The sequence below is a fragment of the Trachurus japonicus genome, chromosome 14 (assembly GCF_045865225.1).
Source record: "Trachurus japonicus isolate A0001 chromosome 14, Traja_1.0".
NCBI classification, from domain to species: Eukaryota; Metazoa; Chordata; class Actinopteri; order Carangiformes; family Carangidae; genus Trachurus; species Trachurus japonicus.
This window is the reverse complement of record NC_140920.1, coordinates 10896299-10918768: the sequence shown is the minus strand read 5'-3', so window position 1 is coordinate 10918768 and position 22470 is coordinate 10896299. Positions and strand designations below refer to the sequence as shown.

General features: G+C 42.8%; 1 protein-coding gene across 1 annotated transcript in view; it reads left to right on the top strand.

Moving 5' to 3' along the window:
* The first annotated feature begins 1065 nt into the window (after positions 1-1065).
* abr (ABR activator of RhoGEF and GTPase) overlaps positions 1066-22470 on the top strand; it is a 126267-nt gene continuing 104862 nt past the window's right edge. Inside the window, exon 1 of the mRNA XM_085797492.1 lies at positions 1066-2291. Coding sequence (XP_085653618.1) covers positions 1355-2291 — 937 coding nt within the window. The 5' untranslated portion in view covers positions 1066-1354. The remainder of the gene's footprint in view (positions 2292-22470) is intronic.

Sequence of the window (22470 nt, the reverse complement as noted above, 5' to 3'; positions counted from 1 at the left end):
AGACATTTAAGTAATACAGGTTGCAAATTTAGTGTTTGTGTGTGTGTGTGAACAATGTGAACAATAAGTTATGGTTTTTAAATACACATTTTACTGGAAGTGGACTGATATAAAAAAAATACATATTTATTTACATTATATTTTACATAGGCTACATTTCCTTTTCATTATACACACACATATCAGAATATTTCGAAAGAATGTGAATAAAGGCGCGAGGTGAAACTGGTGGTTTTGATTGTGAACAGCCAACCCAACTCTCTCAACATCTGTTTCTACATCACTGGCAAATGTTGCATTCACGTGCTGCCGGATTTTTCACACCGCCTTTTCAGCGAGCTATCCAGCTGGACATGTCAAACAGGGACTCCTCTGACTCTCCACACACACTCACAAATGCACACATAAAGGTTGATAGCTTCTACATGTCGGTGTGCAGAGAGAGAGAGCTGCTCATGTGTCTCTTGGATTTGCTCTGTCTGTGCAATGTGTGCGTTAACTTAACGTGGTGGGTTTGATTCCTGGCAGGGATCACACCTGGTTACCCCCCTTCATGGCGCTCTCCAAATTTCTGCAAGGATTTTTTTTTACTTTGTAATGCAGTCTTGCATTTGAAGGCGATGAAAGAATTACAATAGAAACCAAACCTGCAGTTTTTACACTAAGATGGACTCCATCAAGACAACCTCTTATTCACACATTGTCCCACATTAAAAAAAAATTAAGATCTGGTCAATGAATATTAGACAGAAAGAAGATAGAAATTTTAATTTCATCAGGAGGTAAAAGTAGCCTAAATAGCGCTGATAGCAACCATTCTGTTTTACACGATTCTCCAGGCTGTCGAATAAGCTACTGCATTTAAGAAAAATAATTGTGTGTTCTTCTTTTATTTTTGAGTCTTGTCATAAAAATATCAAGGTCGATAGTTTGGTGTTAAAGCTGGAGCATTAGCCTTTTTTTTTGTCGCAGGTAAACACACCAGCCGGCTTTAGAAATCTGGTAGACTGAGGTGTGTCACATTTGTCCCGACAGCACCTGAACGCAGCACGTCTGAATACAGGAAGTCTCGAAACTTTTCAGCGTTACTGGTAAAGTTGGTGTCTGCATCACACGCACAACTCTCAGCGCACACGTACGCCTGGCATATATCAGTGTGTGGAGTTAAAGATGGTCGGTAAGTGGTCGAGATAATACCAACAACCTGTTTTTTTTTTCCCCCGCTGTATTTATCGGGAAACAAGAGGAGACGCGCCGCTGACTGTCTCTCTGAAGAAGACACTGGAGGACAGTTTGTTTCGCACCTTTCTCTGTGACTGCGGCTGTTTTGGTGTGTGTGATAACATCGCAAAAAATGTGGGAACAGGAGGAATTCGCCAAACACTGGAGGAATGAGTTTCCCGACGGAGAAGTGCCTCGGATGGACCTGCGCAGCGTGGAGGACATCGAGTCGGAGCTGGAGGCGTCCAAATCCAACCTGAAGCGGCTCCAGAAGGCGCTGGCGGAGGAGAAATTCAAGGTGATCTACCTGCAGACCACCATGGCGCGACAGAATAAGAGACAACACGAGCCGGAAAGGTTTGAAGGCAAGGATGAAAACTTTAACGCCGACAACAACACGTTCGGCGTCAACACGGGGAATATTATGACTAGTATTAGGAAGCCGCTGCGGCGCGGTGGGGAGGATGAGGGCGACCCGGCGGCGGCGGCGGGGGACAGTCACAGTCACAGGAGCGACTTCGGAGGCGCCAGCAGGCTGCACCACACGGCCGGCGGGGGGGTCACCAGCAGCGCCTTATTCGGCCGGGAGCGGAGCAGGTTCACCGGCAAGACAGGTAAGCCCGTCCCCATCCCTGTCCCGCCCCCGAAGCCCTGCAGCTTTCCGAGGGGCAGCCCGGCCTCCTCCTCCACCACCAGCACCACCACCAGCACCACCACCAGCAGCACCACCGTGTCTCAGCCCAATGACAACGAGGAGAGCAGCGACAGAGAGTACGAGGACGCGGAGCTCAATGAGAATTTCGTCAGGAATAACTTGTTGGCACCGAAGACCGGCGGCGGCAGGGACAGTCACCACGGCCACCACGGCCAGAGGACCAACCGGGTGGACGCCCGCGGGCGGCCTTTCCGTCACAGCAGGGACTTTGACTCCGACGGCAACGACGGCCGGCTGTCCCCGTCCTTCCCGCACATCCACCACCGCAGAGCCTCGCGGGGCTCCGGCTGCAGCACCCCGGACAGGAGGAGTGATGGGTACCTGAGCTCCGACCACGATGACTCCTCTTCTGCAGGTAATGTGCCAACTAACTTACTGGTGCTGCTAATTAGCCTAATTGATACAGTTTACACATCCGCAGATACTATAGGATACCAAATAAAGTGACAGCACAGCCTGGCGTGACGTGACGTGACGCAGTCGAATCAATAATCAATGGATAGTGGAGAAGTCAGAAAGGCCCTGGGTGAGGGTCTCAGGTATAGAGCTCATGCATTTTACATGTGGTGAGGGGCCCAATATGAGGGAACTTCAGACTCAGATTTCACATAACAGTGGGCCTATATTCAGACATGATTAGACATGTCAACTTTTCACTATATGGTGTTGATCAGATCAGCCAATGCGAAGAGTGGCATTCATTATTATTGATAATAATAGTAACTTTGATCGCCTCAGGTTGCACTGACTGTCCACAGGTCAGACTCACTCACTCCTCTGCAGTGCACAGACACTTGAAGATGATCAGCAATGCTCTGTTGTGATTTATTAAATGGCTCATGTTTCCTCTTTGCCTGACCTGCCAGATCCTCCATTTGTAGGCTACTGGACAACATCAAACAAAAGAGGCAAAGTTTGGCATTGAGACCAGGCCCAAAGTGAAATAGCAGTTTTTAAGCTGTGTTGTAGGTGGCACACCACGTGACTTGAGGGAACTAACCCCGGTTACCACAAAGTGTGCTGCAACATGACAGGCTTCAGGTAGGGGTAAACAGGAAAAGTAAGCAACTGCAGAGCAGATTAACAAGACGTTTCCTGCTATAGTATCACATTGGGTTTTTTATTGATTAGATGGATCAGTAGTTTTCCTCATACATGGCTGAAGGCATTTTCTCAATGTGCTGTTGGTGTGGTATGTTGTATGAAAACAAAACCAATGTCTTTCATTGTGCATCAGTGGCGGAGTTGAATCTGAACTGAGAACAGATGTGAGTATTTAAGAATAGAAATACAGAGGTCTGTAGTGGTGTTAGACCAGACCCACAGGAACTTTAAAGTAGGTGAGGGTCAGAGACGGTGAAGCCATAAACAGAAAATACAGTATTTTGAAACATACTGAGTGTGACTGTGACCTGCACCGGCCTTTTCCCAGCGTGGTTGAGATTACATGATTTGCCATATGTAACGTTTTTACGATCAAATTAAATGTCTCTTGCCCTCCAAATATGACATCAAGTAAGTGCTGCTTGATGTCACACCCTTTGAGCTCTTACTCAGAGTTGGCTGGGAAGATCAATACCACTCATTTCAGTCTGTTAGCTTAGCTCATCTTGGCACGAAGAGTGGAGTGGACACGGTTAACTTGACTCTGTCTGATGGGAGGAGTTGATAGTTTTGTTGTGGTTTCCAGGGCGTTACATGTGTCAGACTGTTTCTTGTCATGTTTTCTAGACGAGACGTCTGGGTTGAAGATCCACAACATTAGTCGCTGTTTCCCCGTATCAATCTGCCATACTTAAAGGGATAGTTCAACATTTTGGCAAAATGGCCCATTGCCATAATCCCTATAGTCTTAGCAGTAGGTTTGTAACCTTTATTTGTCAGTGCAAGCTATTTTTAGAACGGCGGAGCAGAGCTGCGAGCTGCTCAGAGCTACGCTACGGAGGCTAATGGGATTTCTTGATTTCCCTCATCAAACTCATCAAATACCAGTACACAATCCAACAACTTCAAAATGCTCTCGTGGACAAGTTGTAGCCTGCACATTCACCACGCTATGAGATGATATGATGACTTGACAGCTAATTTTACTCTTTTTATTTATAATCATGGTCTTATTTCATATTAAAGCAATATGTTTTTAATCTTCTGAATTGTATGGAACTACAGATGTACTGTATGACATGAATCACAATGTAAGGGGGGGCTGAACTTGATAAGCTTTGCTACCTTCAGCCCCTTCTCAAACTTGCACAGTATCATTATTGTTTTGTTTCTTGTTACATAGATTGTTTGTCTTTTGATGTGCTTGTTTGAGACAAATAAAAATCAAATCAAATCAAATCAAATCAAATAACAGAACATTACAAGACAGAGTTGTTTACAAAGTAAATTCATGCAGAACCGCTGATGCGCGTTCCCGTTGGGGGCAATTTTTCAGCAAGCAGTCTCTGCATTTGCCCCGAAAACAACTCTGTCTCGTCACGTTCCGTTATTATCTCATAGCGTGGCACAAAAATCAAAACACTGATCACCAGTGATTTATTAGTAGCTGTGTGTGAAGGGCTTGTATCCTTGTGCAAACAAGTATAAAATCCCTAAAGACAGCCGGTATTTTCTTGGAGTTAAAGCAATCGTATGGAGGTTAATGCAGGAAGCAGGAGTCTCATTCACTTCCTCTAGAAAGTGTGGTAATATCAACGGAGTCCGTCTGCACGTCATGAGTCAGGAGTGAATGACTAACTTGAACGTGAAAATAGATTGAGGAAGGCTTTTTGAGCAGACAAAACCCTTTTTTGTGTGTTTGTGTGTGTGTGGCACGTCCTCATGCCCCGGTCCGCTCTGTCCTTTAATACAGTGTGTGAGGATTATGGGTAGCTAAGTGCTGATTGTGAGCTCATGCTTTCATTTTAATGATGGATTGCAATAAAAACAAAAGTGATTTCCTGAATATCATCACCAAGCTGGCACCAGTGCAGTATATCGAGACACTAAAGCTATTTCCTCATGTGACTGATGAAGGCACTCCAAGAATTCAAAGATGTAGCTTTTTCTGTCTTCTATTTTTTTTTTAAATGCTGAACTTCAGCACAGACACATGAACATGGCTCTAAAGGACAGTTTCTGACTCAATGTAAGAAGATTTAATGTCTCAAGAGCTTGTCTGGCACATTAAATACAAAACTGGATAAACCACAAAAACGGAACACCTTGAGTGTTTTGTAATCATGGCACATCGCTTGCTCTTCCATTGTAACGGTGCGTTCCCATAAGTCCGTGGGTCAGCCTTTTAGCCTATTCCATCTATAATGACCAACAGGATATTGATGTTTTGCTCTGACACCTGGAATAATCAGTGGAAAGACTTCATTATAGTTTAACACAATGGAGGGTGTGTGGAAGCTGTGGGAAGACCCAGGGCCTCTGTCCGTGCACACACGTACGTACACCGGCAGCGCGGCTCATGCCAGGGGTCTTGCTCACGTTGAAGCCTTTGTGTGATGTGTGTTTGGCTGGGAAGAGGTCGTCCATCAGGTCAAATGAGTGTGAAGCTCATAGGTCTTGCCTCCCTGCATGGTTCCTGATTCACCTCTGATTCACAGCATTGTTGGGTTTATGTGGATCAGGTCCACTGTTATTGCAAGACTGTTTTGTTGTGTTTTAATAATGGTTTTAATGATTCAAAAATCTCTCGGAGTAAGCCGGAAAATTAAATGTTTTTTTCCCCCCAGTGTTTGTTTTGCATCAGTCCAGCCCAGTCATGCATGCACGCAGTAGATAACTGTTAGAAGAAGTAATAGATGGTCCAGTTCTTAGGTATTCTAGCTATTTGAAGCATCTGACCCTAGAGTGCAAGGAAGAGTAGGTGTTACTCCTTGTTTATTTTTGGAGGTTGATCATTTGCTTTTTTAATGTCAATTGATTCAGTGCTAGATACATTAATAGATCATCTGAAAGTGTGTCACCCTCCTCTGACCTATAACACGTTTCTTTGTTTCTACATTCAGTAGCTCAGAAAATAGAAGAACTTCCTGCACTTGTGTGATGCAGAGCAGAGCACAGTTCACTTGCATTCAAACATGCAGCTGCTCAGGGTTAAAGTATATTTAGATATAAAGTTCTGTGTAACCACACAAGCAATGCCAGATATTTGACTGACTTTAAAAACCTTGAAGGCAACATGTTAAGACGAGTCACCATGTAAATAATAATAATGATACAGTAAGTGTCTAATTTGGTGGTGGCTACTAGTGTTTTGGTTCTGGCCTGTGGAGGTGTCATCATGGAATTAAAGTATTGGGAGTGAAGCCCCTGTCAAAACATACTATTATCGAACAACATGTTCAATGTTAACACAGCAGTGTGTGGGCTGTATTTACACTGTCTTATTAAAACCAAAGGGAACATGTGAGCTCAGTTTCTTGGTGATTTTGCAACGAGAGATGAAGATAAACTTCAGTGTGACAGTATCAACACTTGGTTTTCCTTTTGTGTCAAATGAGATCACAACCTGCTTTTCAAAAAGAGTATCTCATAAGATTAGGACCCTTATTGTTTTTTTTAAAGTTTTTTTTTGACAGTTGAACTAATGAGCTTGTGAACAGACAGGCTTGGCAACTTATGCTCTATCATCCTGCTAATGATCCTGCTAATGGCCTCAACGTAGACAGAACGTAGACATAATGAAAAAATAATGAATTTTAATGATCATTTTTAACCAGCATTGTAGAAAAGACGGTTCTGTCTGCGTGAGCTTGGAAAACAGAAGGCAAAGAAACCAGTTCCTGTCACTCTAGGAGAAGGTGACGGTGGATTATGACACACATATTTTTCTTTTCCCCTGGGTTGCCTCTTCCCTCAGATAAGCAGGACTTGTCCAGGCTCGTGCTGAATAGCATACGTGTAGCAGGGGAACTATGAGGCTGTCATATTGTTTCCATTTTAACACTCAGCAGTGTGAACGGCAGCTCAGACTCTTTGTAATTCACTGGTTTATGAGGAAAGCACAGACAAAAACAGAGGCCTCAGTTTACACGCTGTATACTCACTTCTTGTTTGTACGTTTCTTTTTTTTTTACTGGACAGTTAACAGCTCAGTTACCACACTGGCTCACTGTGACTTAAAGGCTTTTACCCTGTGGCAGACAGCCCTCTGAGACTGAGAAAAAAAAATTCCCCACAAATCCCCGGCTCCTCTCAATGACTACCAAGGCGACACTGCTGTGTGGCTTCTTTGGTTTGTGAGCTTGTTTGTCTCCTGAATGTAACACAAACACTGAAAGGGCATTAAAACATAATCATGTCTCAGAGGATATTAAAAACAAATGATTTAATCAAATGAAATAATGCAGACCAATGTGGCGACCTCGTGGTTTCATGATATCCAAAGGAGGAAAGCTGGGCAATACCAAATTTACATAGACAGATGTGGTTTTATTTAGATGAAATAGATGATCAGTAAATCAGAAGTGGACAAGCAGGCAATCAATCAGAAACTGCTTTGATAATTGATTGTTTCAAGTGAAATAGAAAATATTTGTTCCACCTTATCAGGGGTTAAGTTATTCCACATTTTTTTTGTCATATACTAGGAAGTTGGACAATAAAAGTAACTTGAGGATGTCCCCTGGAGCTCTGAAAATTGAGAGTGTATTGTCAGGACTTTATGCCCTAGTTGCATTGAAGCATTGATAAATGTCCTTTGAGCAGTGTGACTTCTTCAGGCTGGACTGGATGCTACAGTCAGTACATTTACATGCAGAGCTTAATCAAGCTATGCTCAAAATTCGATTTTGGCATCTAATCTGACTTCTGTCAGTGACTCGGTATTGGAAAGTGATGAGATGGGCCAATCAGGCGGGAGTGAGCTGATCAGCATGCGAACTTCAGTAGCATATAAGAAGAGATACCGGTAGTCCTAGATTTGTGTTGCATAATGTTGAACTTGCCATGTTTCCTGTGATAAGTGAACAGCTGTTAATGCTAACACCGGCAGTGTAGCAATAACAAAACTTACAAATGGTTCCTTTTGATCAATAATGAAAATAATGACTGGTTTCAGGCCTAGTGATGTTTTTCTCCTGAAACCCAAGAGACTGACTTTGTTATAATGCTGCTGCTGTCCAGTGAGTTTCATGCTCTCAATAAATAAAATCCTGCTTCATTATGGACAAATACTTAGCAACTAATGTTTGCATTTTATATAGCTTAATGCTTCCTTCTTACTGTGCAGCAGTCGTGAGATCAGTGTGGCATTTTCATGTTTTTGAAATCTAAGATCTCTTCAAAGTTACGGCAGTCGCAGGCTGAAAACTAAAATAGTATTTCTTGATGGTCTGATTTGTCTCTGTGTTTCCTTGGTGATGAGAAGTGTCGCCGTGGTTGTTCAGAGAGGCAGAATGTCTGTGATGAGGAGGTGTGGGGTTTAGCAGCATCATGTCTTGTTTAGAGGATGAATGCAAGAGTTTATATTTGCGTGCATGCAGAGGCCTTAAACTTAGTTCTAATTCAGAGGTGTGAAATTAAAAACCATGGGTCTTTGCAGTGCAAATGAGTGAGCTGGGTGCAGTCTCATGCTAGATGCATCTATCTACATATCTAGCAATAAAGGTACACTCTTCTGCACAAAAAGCAAAAATCAAGGTCAAGTCCTGGTTATCAGTTTGTTGCAAGTTCAAAATACCGAGCGTTCACAAAGTGCTCACTTCCCTTCAGTGTTTTCATGTTTTGTTATGTAGCAATCTTAAACCAACATCAGGTTTCCCCTCGTCAGTCCACTCTTGATACCCAAAAAGAGTAGTAACATAAATATTATTTTGATTGAGGATTTAGTTCCTTTTGGCTCTGGCTCAGTCATGGAGATCTTGTGTGGAGATGAGAGAAAAGGTTTTAGTGTGAAAAATCTGAAGGAGTCTGAATAGTTTCTAAATGCACAGTTTCAGTTCAGTTCAGTTTATTCGATCAGCATTTTACCCCCCCCCCCCCCCCTTCTCCACAGGTAAAATTTACTAAATGTACACAAGTGCTTACTGTACATGTGATGAGGGGTGCTGATCGAAAAGGTGTAGGCTGAAGCCTAGGCTTATTATGCCTACCCTTTTTACCAAAACAAAAAAAGAGGTAAAGAGAGAGAAAAAACAAAAACAAAAAAACAACAATCAATCCAGAAACTATTTCAACAAGGCAACTTTTACATTAGAGTTTAAATCAAACAAGCATTTGGCGCTCATAACAAATCTATATATTCTTTAAGTACCTTGGATTTAAACATTTTCTTGAAAATAGAAATCGAGCTACACATTCTTAATTCCTCATCATAACTGTTCCACAAATTGACACCTCTGACGGAAACACAACGCTGTTTTATATTAGTTCGTATTTTTGGTCTTTTATAGACACCTAATCCTCTCAATTCATAACGACTCTCTCGAGTTTCAAACAGCCTCTGAGTACTGCAACAAAACATATGGTTATGCACTTTAAACATAATTAGAGCCATTTTGAAATTAACTAAGTCGTAAAATTTAAGAGTCTTTGACTGTACAAAATAAGCGTTTGTTGACTCTGTAATATTTAAATGATTTATAATTCTTATAGCTTTCTTCTGTAATTTGAAGATAGGTTGAGTGTTAGTTTTGTACGCATTACCCCATATCTCGGCACAATAGGTCATATATGGAAGTAACAGCGAACAGTAGAGTGTGTATAATGACTTTTGGTTGAGATAATTTCTTGTTTTATAAAATATTGCGATGATTTTTGACATTTTGGTTATCACATTGTTTATATGTGGCTTCCAACACAGTTTGTCGTCAATTGTAACACCCAGAAATTTGTTTTCATACACTCTTTCTATTTCAATACTATTTACTATAATTTTAACCTGAGTTTTAATTTGTTTGGTACCAAAAATTATAAACTTTGTTTTATACCTGCATCTTTTGTTTTTCTAAATTACTTGTGTCTATGTGTCATTCCCAGTAATAAACTTGATTTGACCTGGTGGTAGGGTTGGAAATCCTGGAAAAACTGTTCTAGCAGGCCATGTTTTGAAAAGTCACACATCAAAAGTCCTCCAGAGCGCAGGAAAAAGGCAACGCTTGTTCAGCATTGGGTTCACATCAAGGTGAAGCCGCGAGGATGTCACGCTCACGGTGCGACCCAATGAAATCCCAATGTGAGCGACGCGGCTTTCTGCGATACTGTTGTGTTACCAGACTGGAGTGTGGTACAATGTAGGGCTGCAACGAGTGGCATATTTTACTCTCCGAATATTCTGGGTCACTACTTGAGTAGTACGTTTGTCGACGGGGTGGGGGGAGTATCCGAGTAGTGTAATGGCACTCAGATACCGCCCAAGCCGAGCAAGTATTCGAGTACTCTAAGGCCCAATTGTATCACTGGCCTTGTCTTTTCCGCGGTATCGACCCGTTGAAGACTCTGATCACGCATGTACCGCTCTACCGCACTAATCGCGTGCAGAGAGACGGCAGCTTGATTGACACATCATGATCCAATCATCGAGAATGTCCCGTTAACGATGTTTGGATGCTATTGTCCATCCCACAGGCCCACTGACTTCTTTCATTTTTGTTCATTAACTGGTTGCAATCAAAGTGTGAGGAGGATTTAAAACAGTTTTGTAAAAAATGCTCCAGAATAGGACCTCAAACCCTACCTTTAAAGTTTACAGAGGAGGGGGAGATTGAAGCTTTTTGTTTCTTTTTCATAATAGCAGATTTTCCCACAGGGCAGTTCTGTGACTCGTCGCTGTTCAACCTGACATCACAGAAAGTACTGCAATGCAATCTGTCCTCCTGTTGTCTGCTGCTGACGTCAACGGCCACAGTCATGCACTGTTGGAACTGTGATGAGTAATGAAAGCGGTTGAGTAGGCAGGTGTCTAATGATATGAAAACGGTCAGAGGTTCAGATGTGACTTTAAGGGAGTATTTAGATTTTGTCACATGATATGACACAGGACATTACTGTAGCTACAAAATAGTTTTTCAGAAAGTAAATAAACATTGTTTGTGGCTTCCTCATAGTGCATCAGACCCTGACAACAATGGTCATGGATATCAAAGCCGAGCTTTGGCAACTCCACCTGATTTCCCGTCATCTTACTCTCCGTGGGACATTGGCATGCTGCCCTTTGTGCGTGTGTGTTTATCCAGCCCTAGAATCAACAAAGGCGTGGACATCCCAGGGGTTCACGATTAGGGACGTCGCTATGCTGGGAAGTCTTCCACATTAAGGGGAGCAGGGAAATGCTCTAGGTGACTCAAAGTAATGGTCATCTATCTACAAAGCTGTACATGCCATCCACTTAAGGCCCCAGCTACTGTTCCCATCTCCCGTGAGACAGGGCCGAGCTGGATAACCCCTCACTCACCCTCTCATGCCTCGAGTCAACTCAGTGTAAAAGGAAAAGCTAGACAAACAAACTGAGAGCTGTCTCACTTACTGGGTTTTTATACAGATTTTTTGGCTTGGAGCTGGGATTTTAGACTGGGGACTGCATTTTGCACAGGAAATGCAAACTCCTTCCTGAATGTCTGAATGTGAAACTCAGCTGAGATCAAGTTGAGGTGAGCAGCTGCAAGACACACAGGCCTCTGAGAGTGGTGGTTTTCCTGTCAGTTAACTGAGAGAAGCAGCCCAGCTCAATGAACAAACCACCCATGTGGTACGAATACATTCGCTCACGGTTGCTGATATTATAACTTAACCTACATTAAAAACAAACAAGTTAAATGGGTATGGGAAGAATCATGCGAATATAACTCCATCACTGTTCCCTTCTTGTCTTCACATTGAGAGTCGAGGAAGAGACTCACTTCCTCTCTCCTCTGTCTGTTTCTAGTTTAGATATTTTCCCGTAGGGTACTATGATTCTGAGCAGAGCACTCAGCAGTGTGGTTGCTAAGACTGTGGCTGATATTTATTGGTTATATATTATGTAATATTTGTTAGTATTTCACAGACCCACTCACTGTAAATCTCTCTGGAAAGCAGCCTAAGCTCCACATTTAGGATGAAAACTGTGTGACCCGAGCTCAATTCAAAGCAACGCCAAGTTATTAATTATTTATTCATTCATTTATTTCATTTATTAATTATGTAGATATAATATATGTTCTGCTTGTGTGCACACTCCTTGTTATTGACTGTTTGAGAAACTTCCTTTCAGTCTGAAATCACAGAAACCACAAGGCCACTCCTGATTGGCCTGACTGCCTTGGAGTTGCCCACTGTTGTGTGTGTGTGGTGTGTGTGTGTCTATATAAATTACATATGGGCACACAGAGCCCCAGATTCTGTCATGCCATCTGCAGGTGGATGGCCACATCAATTCATTAGCCTTTAGTAGGGTTGACTGATAAAATGTTTTTCTTTCCCATTTATATCAATAAATGTAGGCTTAAAGGTGCCATGTGTTAGCCTAGAAATCTAGACGCACCCTAGCGGCAGCAAATATATTTGCTCCGTAGATGGGTCTAGAAACGAGCCATAGGAACTTTTTGAGTCTCGAACACCGATTGTGTTCACCAATCACAGCGCTCTATCTGTTTAGAGAGTCGTTGGGCGGGCTTAACGCGATGACGACATACATTTTAATTGGCTTGTCAGGCTAACGTCATCCTGCTCTTTGCTCTGATTAGTCGTAACTATCCTATTGCGTGCAGAGGCAGTTTGAAAGACAGCCTTCATCCCGCCCCCTGGATTGAGCCGAGGTCTACCGGTCGTTGCCAGACTATACATTTTAATGATATAGTCTGGCTTGTCAGGCTAGCCATATGTAAGAATGTGGCCAAAAACGGTTACTGCAGTCAAATTCAAAACACAGTGATCTGGTTTTTTCTCCCAGTAATAGCGGCAGCTCAGTGGAAGCAGACCGGAGGCTGAAATGCCGCTGACGCTGTGTGACTGGGAGAGAAGGCTAGGTGGCGCAACATGCCAACACCTAAATTCAAAACATAAACATGATTTGCAGTCTGCAAAAAAAGATTTTTAATGCAAATACTCTGGCTGTACTATTGTTGTTGGTGAGTTCATCATGTTATATGAACATTATTCCTGAGTCTCTGTGACATATTAGGAGGATTTTACGGCCAGTTGCTTTAGATTTCTTACATACTGTACCTTTAAAGTGAAATTCCGGCGTAAGTGTAAACCATGGTCAAACACACCATAACACCGAGTTAGACCCCCCCTCGAGAGATCAATTTGCCCGACCGCTACATTCACGAGATCCACCAACTTCAGCAAATACCGCAATATCGCCACACACGGCGCTGTCCGGATCCACTGTCTGACCGCAACCAAAACGCCACCATTTGCCCAAAATAATGCTCAGAACTTCACCAAATGTCATCAATAGTACACACAGGGTCCCAGCACGTAGTACGAGTTGTCAAACATCTGCTAGCTTTGCCTGTTTTCTTTAGCAAGGAGATGCAACTCAACTCACCTACTTCTCCTCCGGGAGCCGCTCGTTGGTGAGGAAGCCCTGACGAGTCGATCACCGAGTGCACCGGAGTTCCGCAGCTCAATCAACAATTACCTCATGGAAATACAATCGTATAAAATAGTTTTTTTTATTTTTATCTTGCATATCACTTTATAACTATTATTATCGAGTGCTGGCCACGATATAGGCGCAAATGAGCATTTTTAAGAGCTGCGGAACTCCGGTGCACTCGGTGATCGACTCGTCAGGGCTTCCTCACCAACAAGCCGCTCCAGGAGAAGTAGGTGAGTTGAGTTGCATCTCCTTGCTAAAGAAAACAGGCAAAGCTAGCAGATGTTTGACAACTCGTACTACGTGCTGGGACTCTGTGTGTACTATTGATGACATTTGGTGCAGTTCTGAGCATTATTTTGGGCAAATGGTGGCGTTTTGGTTGCGGTCAGACAGTGGATCCGGACAGCGCCGTGTGTGGCGATATTGCGGTATTTGCTGAAGTTGGTGGATCTCGTGAATGTAGCGGTCGGGCAAATTGATCTCTCGAGGGGGGGTCTAACTCGGTGTTACGGTGTGTTTGACCATGGTTTACACTTACGCCGGAATTTCACTTTAATAATACAGCTCTACACACAACATCTAAAAAAAGTGGGTGCGCCTATTTGTGTAACAATAAAGGAACCTTGTTTGCGGGTCACTGAACCGAGTCTGATATGAAGGAGAACTGAAACTGTATCAGTCGTCTTGACTCTAGACTTGATGTTCAATAAATAGACTATAGTATCAAAAGTATCAATATTTTTGGATTGATCCACCCACACTCTGAGAATATAGACAAGGACAGGCGGTACATTTTAAATGAATGTAGGTTACTGGTTACATCAAGTGATTGAACATTTTGCCCCTGGCCTGTTTCCTCATATAATTTCCAATTTCAGTTTTTGGCAAATTGGCATATTAAAGTGCTATAGAGGCCAAAATAGACATTTAATGACCACATGTTCCTACAGTTCAAAAGCTTTTTGTAACAAAAAGGAAGCAGTCTGATGTTTATTTGATCATGTATTTATGAGTTATATAATAAACTCAGAACATTAATTGCCAGCGGGTCCATTTCACGCCATCAAAACGTTAACCATGTAGGATGACGGTAAACAAGTTGTGATCACACTCTCGGTCCCACTTTGTCCCTGAATGTCGGCTTTGTCTTCTCCCTGGCGACGTGTGAGGTTCTCATGGTGATACTGTTGCTAGGACTCTGTTAGATCATCATCTAACTTGGCTCTGACTTCAGCCTCCGTAGCTGTCACTGTAAGAGATGCTCTCATGACCTGGCTTTATTTTCTCTCCCCAAAACACAGAGCTACTGTGTCTCTGCACTAGAAGACTTCATTTTGTGCCAGTCTTTTGTCACGCCCTCCCTTCTGTGTTGTTTTTTTTCTGTTGTCAGCCTCATGCTGGGGGAATTCATGAAAATTAGGTTTCTCACTGAAGTACAACGGTTGTTCTTTTTCTGTGCAACCACCATATGTTGAGTTGAATACACCTGTAGTAATATCATGGACGCATTTTCAGTTCTCTGTTGTGATGTGGTCTTGTCCTCAGGATATCCTTTGCTACGATCATCACTTTCATTTCCTCTAATTGTGAGGTGGTGAACAGATTGACAAATAAACAGATAGAATGGCAGGTTTTACATGAAATGCATAATAGTAACTGTTTGGAGCTCCTGCTATTCCTCAACATAGAAATATTGTTTTCTCTGTATAAGAGTGAGTGTCAGTTTACATAGTGTCAGAGTAGCATTAGCTACACTAAGCTTGCATGTCTACAGTGTAGGCAATGGCATACTGTTATATTTACAGACTTCAGGCTGTTTGCTCAATGTTACAGAGTTAATTGTAAGATTTGACTGTTTGGTAGTTATTTGGTAATAATATAATTGTTTTCTAGCCACAAGTTATTGGCAAATGAAATGAGATCACTGCAGTGTTGTCGTCTCACAGGATCTGATTTCATCATCCACTAATTGTGCAATCTTCACTACTTGTTTAATGCTGTTTAAGCTATGATGTCAATACATTTCAATAGGTTTTTGACAGGTTTTTTTTTTTTTTTTTTAACGTTCGTTCTGTGGCTGTCAAAGGTACATGCGGGTTTGTGTGCTGTCTCTTAGATGTGGTGATGGAGGTGGGACACAGTGACGTTGATACATATATTCCCTGCAGCGACCAGGAACCAGAGCATGACATGTTCTCGAGATTCTATGACGTTAATGATAAAAGACCCATTGTGTCAGGGGGGTCTTTTACAAACTGTACAGAAATCCTATGAGGGGGAAAACCACAGAGGTGTTTTTTTAACAGGGCTCTGTGGTTCAGAGTCACTCCACATATTTATCAGCAGCCTGAAAACTGACTGATAGGAGGAGGGAATGAAGAGATCTTATATCTGCTAATTCCTCTACCATGCAGCTTTCACTCTCTGTTTTTCTGGTGACTCATGTCCTGGTGTGTGTGAGTGTGTGTGCTTTGCAATTAGTCCTGATGAAACAGTTAACCTGACATGGGAGGTGTGGTAACTTGGGACATGGGAGGTGCTCCAGCATCCAGCATTTTATCAGCAGCTTTACCTCCACAAATAATAAGATAAGGAATACATTTATACAACTCAAATAACTGTAATGTCTCAAATGTCCTTTTTGATCATCGATTTAAGCACCTTGTTGGCAAAATACAAGGAACTGATCTGTTGATGAGAGCTGCTGCTTTATCTTTCCCTCTCTTTACCACTGAGTCACTGTCACAGGGTTTCTAGTAGGTAAAGCAGGTGATTGGTCATGCATGCTGCATGTGAGGTAATGCCAATAAGATCTGACTAACATAACTGGAAGGGATCCTGAGACAGGAACACAGAGGAGATTAACACAGTGCCCTCATGTGGACATTTATAACAATGACAGAACTGCTGTCTTGTATTTGTGTTCACTTTTAAGTAACCCTAACCCCCCTAACCCTATCATTGTAATAAATTCTACACTTTATGTTCAACTTACAGCTTTCTTTGTGTGTAACAGTAAGGAGGCATCCGATTTCACACTCGAAGCTCAGTTCCCCTGATCATGAGGAGAGTTGCTCACTCAGCCTGTTACAGTCATTGTGTAATGACTTCTGTCAGTCTGCAGGAGCTTTGTCAATAACCCGATGATGTCGCAGTGCCAGTTTGACCCATACATATATCTCAGCCTTTGTTCCTTTTAATTTTGGGACACTCTTTCCTCTTCTTGTGAGACTAATGTAAACCTGAGGGGTTTGTTTTTTTCAAAAAATATATTAATAGTAATAATAATAAGTTCAAGAAATGTGGCAATGAAAATCTAACTTGTTTGATATGTATATGTTCCCTCTTTCCCCCCTGTAGCTGAGTCGGTGTTGGCCAGTTTGCTCTGTTGGATTATTCAAAAATCTTACAAATAGAGAGGTCTGTTAAATGTGAATTACCGAATTTTCAAATGTTGGAGTTTTCACACCGAAGTCATCATCATCCACGGTGTTGATGTATCTCTACAGGTCGGCAAAGAATCTCTTGCGTTGGCAGAAAAGAAACACTAGAGAGCAGTAGTTCTTTATTTAGACATCGCTGAGACCTTCACTGTGCCTTTTCACTTTATTAATGGTTGGTGTGTATGTGCAATACTTAACCTGTTTGAGGCTTTTTAGTTCACAGGACAGACGGTCAGATCATAAATCAGCAAAGACACTGAATGAATGGAGAGGCGTTCTGTTTGTGTGTGTGTGTGTGTGGATTATGTGTTACACACACAGCAGAAAAATGCTGAGAAAAATGAAGCTTATCTGTGCAAGAAAAAAAAACGCCACTAATAATGATCAGCACAAGTAACACATGGGATGTTTTACACCATGTGCGCACATTTAATTGTCTGTGTGGGTGTGAATGGACGTCCAAGTGAGTAAGGATTTAGAGGAGGGGGGGGTGCAGCTTCCCTTATCTGGTGTCTGTCCAATCACAACATGATTCAGATGATTTCCACATTGACCTCAATAGATCAAAGTGAATTCAGCTGGCATGGGATGAATACTCTCTCTCTCTCTCTCTCTCTCTCACTCACACACACACACACACACACACACACACGCCTAGATCACACACAGACACACACACATCCCTAGATCTCTTTGTCCCTTCTTCTGTCTTTGTCCTTGACACTAACAGGGTAGGTACAGTAGTTGTATATCTCATAAACCTGCAGCTGATTTAATATAGAAACTGCAGACACACACAGATATGTCACCGTGGTGGGTAGAACAGGGCTAGACACACGGTCGATCCGCGTAATTGGATGGTGAAGGAGTTTTTCGGGGGGGGTGGAGGAGGAGAAGGGGGTTTTCAGGGCAAATGAGGTGAGCGGGGATCTTGGCTTCCAGAGCGCATGCTGTGATGCACAGACACAGACGAGCAGGAATTGGATATAAAAGCTTGATGAGAGGTAAATTGTCAAGAGAAGAGTTGCAAGAACAATTAGGGTCATGTGAAGAGTGGTCTTATTTTTATTTATGCACACATAGAGGGATGAAGGACGGGAGAATCACAGTAGAAATAATGGTTGTATGAATGGCTGTCTTAATATATCACACATTTTCACACATACAACTAAATCTAGTCCTTATTAGAAACACAGCAGAGAAACAAATGACTTAAATTGACTTTTGCCTCAAAAACAAAAGGACAATAACAAACAATAAAAAAAATCTAAACGCCCCAGATTTTTTTTTTTTTTTTTTAGGCATTCCCATTTAACAAGCAGACATTCATCACTGGTGCACTCAGGGCTTTTTAATAATGCATAGTCATTGCTCGTCCCTGCTGCCATCTCTCCCAACCCCCAAAACAAAGCAATGTGTCTGAAAAACACACGGCGGGAGAATACTGTCATCCATCACCGAGGAGCGTGGAGTGTGTTTGCACTTTGAAGAGTTCCTCACACAGGTGAAAGTGACGGTTCAAACACCACATTCATGAAGTGTTGTTAGACAGGAAGCTGAACCCGAGTCGTTGAGATGTGGTTAAGCGTTTGTCTTTGTTAATATTATGAATCTGATATCAATATTTTGCTGTTAAAACACCTTTATAGTCATATATAAGTCTTTGCTACTTTATTTTAGCATATGTGCACAGTGTGAAAGTCAGCTGGTTAACTGTACTGCAGTTTCTTAGTATTTCTCAGCTATATACACTTATACCATTTTGTGTATGCATGTGCAAATAGTCTAACTTTGATATCAAAAACTAAAGGTTGATCTTTTACACTTACAGACAATGCCATTGCTTTGAACCCTGTGTTTTCCTTTTAATGTGTATCTAGTAAGAATTGGCAATATGGCAATATTGAAATATTACAGTGCAGTGTGTATATATAAAATTCTGATGCTAGGTTGTCCACAAGTGTGTGATAAAAGATTTTATTCATCTGATATTTCCCATTTATCTGGAGGTCAGCTTTTAAATTATGGCTGTTTGATTTCTAAAATGAAGGTGCTTTAATTCAGTATTTCGACAAGTGTCACTGCCACAAAAACAGCGTAAAATTGAATGTTTGTGTCAGACGATGACCACTTCCATCCTCTGTATGTGTCGGGAGTGATTTCACTTAGTCTAAATCATTTCTACATTTGTGGATTTTCTGTGGATTTTTGCTCCAGTGCTTCATTAGGCTTTTCTGAAGCCACTCATATGGAAACGTAGCTGTCTACTTCCTGTGTGAGCAGCTCCACTCACTCTTACACACTGAACACATTTACACTGGCAGCAACATGGTTGAACTGGGGGGTGGGGGGTCGGTGGGCGTCCTGCTGCAGCAGCGGTGGGTTGATCAGGCTTTTAACATTTCCAGTTTACTTTATTCTCATCTACCCAGTTAGTGTTCCACTGGTGAGCTGAGGGGTGGGCTAGTGGGGGTAATAGTGGCATCACACACATGACACACACACTGAGGGAAGCAGTGTGGTCGTGACTAGAAAATTAGTGCTATCAACAGACATCCCACCCCATCCCTCCCCTCCCCAATTCCCCCTCCAGGCCTCTGTGGTTAGGGTCAAAGTGTTGGGGAGGTAGGTGGGGTGAGGTGGGGCAGGGGTATCTGGGTAAAACAGAGAGGATGGAGGGGGAGGAGAGTGTTTGGTGGCAGTGTGATTGGCTGGTGGGATGGTATGTTGCCTAATTACACACACACACACACACACACACACACACACACTGGTCTGCCTGTGACCACCCAGTTTCTCTATATGACAGAAAACCTTTTACCCCAAACAAATACTGGTTTCCCTGTGTCGCTGTTACACGTGTTTCTATCCTCTTTTCAGTTTTCACTCCCTCGGGCTGAAGCTGTATTTTTTTTTTTAATGCATAGATAGAATAAAGCCCCTTTACACCCTCAAAGGGAGGCTCATTACAGCTTTCCAATAGAACCAGTTATGTGAATAATCCCATTTCCTGTGTGAGTAGGTGGTGCAACTGAGATTTGACTTTGTGAAGCCTAAACATGCCTCTGAGCGTCGTGCAGCACAATGATCCGCCACTGTCCTTTGTTCACATGGTGTTTGCTCACAGCGCCATGACATGCATGATCAAAGAGCAGAATTGATTTTACAGCTTTTTTGTGTTCATGTCCATATTCTTTTTTTTTTTTCCTCCACTGACAAATGATGTAGAGTGTTTTCATTTTCCGTTTGTCACATTAGTTTCACAAACACGTGATTCGTTGGAAAGATGCACAAGAGCAGAGTCTGTGTGAGTGGGTTTTGTGCTCCACCTGCTTCGAAGGTGATTTGACACAATCCAGCTTCTTTCCTGAGGAAAAACCCATTTCACAAATGGAGATTTTTAAACTTATGGTAGCCTGAAGTCTCGATCTAATCTCTCCACTCAATCCACCGGCTTAGGAGTCGGACTGCTGCTGTTGACCTTTATGGAGAATGAACCATAAATGGTGCGTTCGCCTTTGTTGTTGTCGACTGCTTCCTTCAACATCTGCAACCAGGCTCACACTGTGTGTGTGTGTGTGTGTGTGTGTGTGTGTGTGTGTGTGTGCGTGTGTGTGTGTCAAAATGTTGTAGAGACGGTTAGTAATGGCCCTTTTTACTGCACAGCTTGACTGCATATTAATATTTGATGAATCAGGTTTGTGACGTTCCAGGTTTACAATGTATGTAAACCTGTGTGTGTGTGTGCGTGTGTGCGTGCGACGTGCGTGCGTGTGTGTGAGAGAGCTTGGCACACAGTTGTTGTTTTTGTCTGACTCTACTTCATGAATGGTGAGGCCTTGAGGAGGGAGGGAGGGGGGTTCTGCTCTCAAAACCATCAAGAATACATGTAGTGAATTGCACACAATAGTTGATCTCTGTGCGTGTGTGTGTGTGTGTGTGTGTGTGTGTGTGTGTGTGTGTGTGTGTGTGTGTGAGCCACCCTATTGTCCCAGATTTAAAACAAAGGATGTGTAAGGCTGTACAGTAGATAAATCTATTTTTGATGAATTGCCACTCACCAGCCCTGGGTTTGTCTCCGCCCTTTGGCTTTCCCTCCCTCGACATGAACCTGTGTGTGTGTGTGTGTGTGTTCTGTGTGATTTTCCTTCTTCATAATGGCACATTTATATTCATTAACAACCCTGACAAACATTAACATTAACATATGAGGGCTTACATTAAATGCCTTGACACACACACACACACACACACACACACACACACACACACACACACACACACACACACACACACACACACAGGACCTCTGGCTATATGAACTCTCTCGGTGCCCTGTCGTTTCCTCCAGCTGGCACATAAGAGCTGTGCAGCCAGACAAAGAGCGGTGGGCCTGGTGCTCTGCCTGCCGAGGGGTGGTGGGGTGGTGTGGGGGGGGGTCTGGGTTCCTCCTGTCAGCCTTTGTGTCCTAATTGAAGTTTTTCTGCCTCTCAACCCTGCCATCTTTCCTCCCCCATGCTGGTTAGAGGAGGATGAAAGGGGGGAGGAGTGGACCTGACAGGGGTGCGAGGGGGGGTGGGGGGGTGGGGGGGGTTTCATATCAGGCTTTGTTGCCGCTGGCACGATGCTCGTCTCTGATTGTAGCTCCTCTGAAGCACACGGGTTCATAAACACAAGAAGGTAGCGGGGTCTGATGAAGAGGATGCTGTGCTGTGTTGTGCTGTCAGCTCTGTTTCTGGGAACAGGACGCAACAGGAGAGCTAATGTGCTAAATGAGCTAATGCGCCTATTAAAACCTGACAGAGCGATAATTTGAAAATCAATAAAGCGGACTGGGGTATTTCTTGGCTGCGTAATGATGACAGAAATGGGGATTTATTTGTTTGCTGACCAAATCGAGGTTTCACTGTAATCAGTTTTCTGTATTTCTGGCAATGGTGGTGTTTGGGAAATGTCGTAATATCTTGGTTTTAATGCAGATATTCTCTGAAATAGCTCAGGATATATGAAGAGGGAGTACGGCCACTAGATCTGGACAAGGTGATGAAAATGTCTTTTTTTTTATCATTTAAGTGCTCATTTTTTCTATTTATTAACTGTCATGCCACTTGTGGTTTGTCCAGATGCTTCTAAACAAGATCTGTTTCTTCTTGTTCTTCTTAAAAAAAGGGAAATCTGCTTTGTCCAGCTTACTAGTAAATCCTGTTTCAGCCTTTCCAGAGTTGCTTCATGAACACACAAGCTCATGTCTGTGTGTGTTGTGTTGTTCAAAAGTGTGTGTCTGTGTAGATGAGGGGTGAGAGCGGAGCAAGTTGCCACGGGAACCGTGGGGGACTTGTGTAGCTTAAATCATGACATCTGAACGAGTCACTCTTTCTCTCTTAATGAAAGACTGACTCTGTTTCCAACACAGCAGCTCGTTGTTGCGTGTGGCCGTCGAGTGGTAGCGATGATGAGACGATGATGCAGTGAGTTTCTTTTCCCATCATGCATCATAAGACGTCAGGAAAACTCCTACACCATCACCACTGTAAAGCATCACTTTGTTAGTTCAGAGCTTCTGA